The 1798-nt window shown below is 45.6% G+C and overlaps 1 protein-coding gene across 1 annotated transcript; it reads right to left on the bottom strand.

Moving 5' to 3' along the window:
• Positions 1–547: 547 nt before the first annotated feature.
• LOC119484971 (tripartite motif-containing protein 16-like) lies at positions 548–1423 on the bottom strand. Its single transcript, XM_037764171.1, has one exon. The coding sequence runs from the start codon at positions 1421–1423 to the stop codon at positions 548–550; it is 876 nt and encodes a 291-aa protein (XP_037620099.1).
• Between the last annotated feature and the right edge of the window lie 375 nt (positions 1424–1798).

A 1798-nucleotide genomic window follows, 5' to 3' on the forward strand; every position in this document is an offset into this window, starting at 1 on the left:
CATATGAATTGAGTTATGCTCAAATGAAATGTCAGTTAGGCAAACTGTTAGCTAGAAAAGTAGTTTGAACGCTGTCAAATGAAAATGACAAACTCCCTGTATCATAAATACCATACCAAAGAGAGTGTAACTTGTGTACTGAAAATACCCACTTGTATTATCTCTCATTTGATTTAGCTTAACAAGGCTCCACTTTGTAGGAGTCCGGTAGTCGCTTTCAGTCCAAAATGGCGCCCTACTCTGCCTCTGATTAGCTTACCCTGATATTCTTACCCTAACCAATCTCATTCCTCATGCCTAAACCTGACCAACCCAACCAGCGAAGGCTATGAGTACTAGCCAATCAGAGGCAGAGCAGGACGGGTCAGTACACTGGCTTTCCAAGAAAAATACTGCAGTTTGTTACCATTGTGTTACCACATGCATTAACAAATCAACTGGGGAACTTTTAGGCAGCAAAAGACAACTGGACCTGAATATAGTAGGAACATGATTACAATGCTGAACTTCTTGTAACATACATTATCTCCATGTTCAATCAACACAGTCAACATGAGGCTTCACAGCACAACACGGCAGCAGATTTATGCCCATGAACCCAAAGTCCAGCATGGAGCGGCTGAGTGAACGTGGTCTGGTATCTGTGGAGGAGGGTCATGGTTTCAGAGACGCTGTAGAAGGACAGAATACCTGCCCTGTGGTCCAGGTACACTCCCACTCTGGAGGACATAGGGTGGGGTTTGGCAGCATGGATGTACATGTGTCTGACTATATAACGGCTGTCGAAACAATCCAAAGCCCAAGACTTGTAATTGCATCCAAAGATACTTTCAGTTCCCGTTCTGCTGACATCTTTGTATGAAATGGCAACAGAAACAGCTCCGCTCCTCTCCACCTCCCAGTAACGGCGTCCGGTTAAACTCTCTTTACTCAGGACCAGAGGCCCGTCCACGAATCGGTCCGGGTGACTGGGATATACCTGATCTTCTTCCATGTTTGTTGCTTTTCGGTTCCCCTCAGACAACATCAGATGTGCGTTTGCTGTGTTTGGATCCAGTGTTATTTCACAGGAGTATTTTAAGAAGTCAGCCCTGGTTTTGGGCTCTTCTTCTTCTGGTTGTAAAGTGTCAGTTGGTAACATCTGTTCATTAAGACTCTCCTGTAGTTTATCTGCAGGTCCTGGAGCAGCTTGGCTTCCTGTCTTCTTTAAATCTATTAACATGGTGTTTCCCTCCAGGACAGGCCTCGGCATGAGGACCTGTCTGCACTGAGGACAGCTGTCAGTTGTGTCTTCATCACAGAGGCTTTTAATACAGCTTGTGCAGTAGCTGTGCCCACAGGGAATAGCCACCAGATCCTCTAATAGCTCAAAACACATCAAACAGTGTTTCTCCTGGTCAGACTGGGTTCCTTGCTGTGCCATGGCCCCTCTCAGAAACTGTAAAAGTCAAACTGCTCCCCTTCCTGATAAACACTGCCCTCTGATGCTGAGTTAATTTCCTTCATGTGCTTGCTGATCTGCACTGAATGTGGATTGTGAGCTCTCTCTCTCTTAACAGCCTGCTGGTTAGACCCATCTGTACGCTGGCAGATCTGTGCAGGAGGCTCCTGGACTGAATAGGAGTGGCTGTGTTTCCGAGCAGGAAGTCGAAGGAGGGGTTATCTGGGTTTTCAATTTTTTCCAGGAAGAGGAGCGGCTGAGCGGGTGTTTACAAGAATGACTGAATAAGGTCAACCTATAACACTTTTCCTCACAAAAGAAAATAAAAACTAACTCTAAAGAAACTGTTCCATACAC

This window comes from Sebastes umbrosus, chromosome 3 (assembly GCF_015220745.1).
Source record: "Sebastes umbrosus isolate fSebUmb1 chromosome 3, fSebUmb1.pri, whole genome shotgun sequence".
Lineage (NCBI taxonomy): Eukaryota > Metazoa > Chordata > Actinopteri > Perciformes > Sebastidae > Sebastes > Sebastes umbrosus.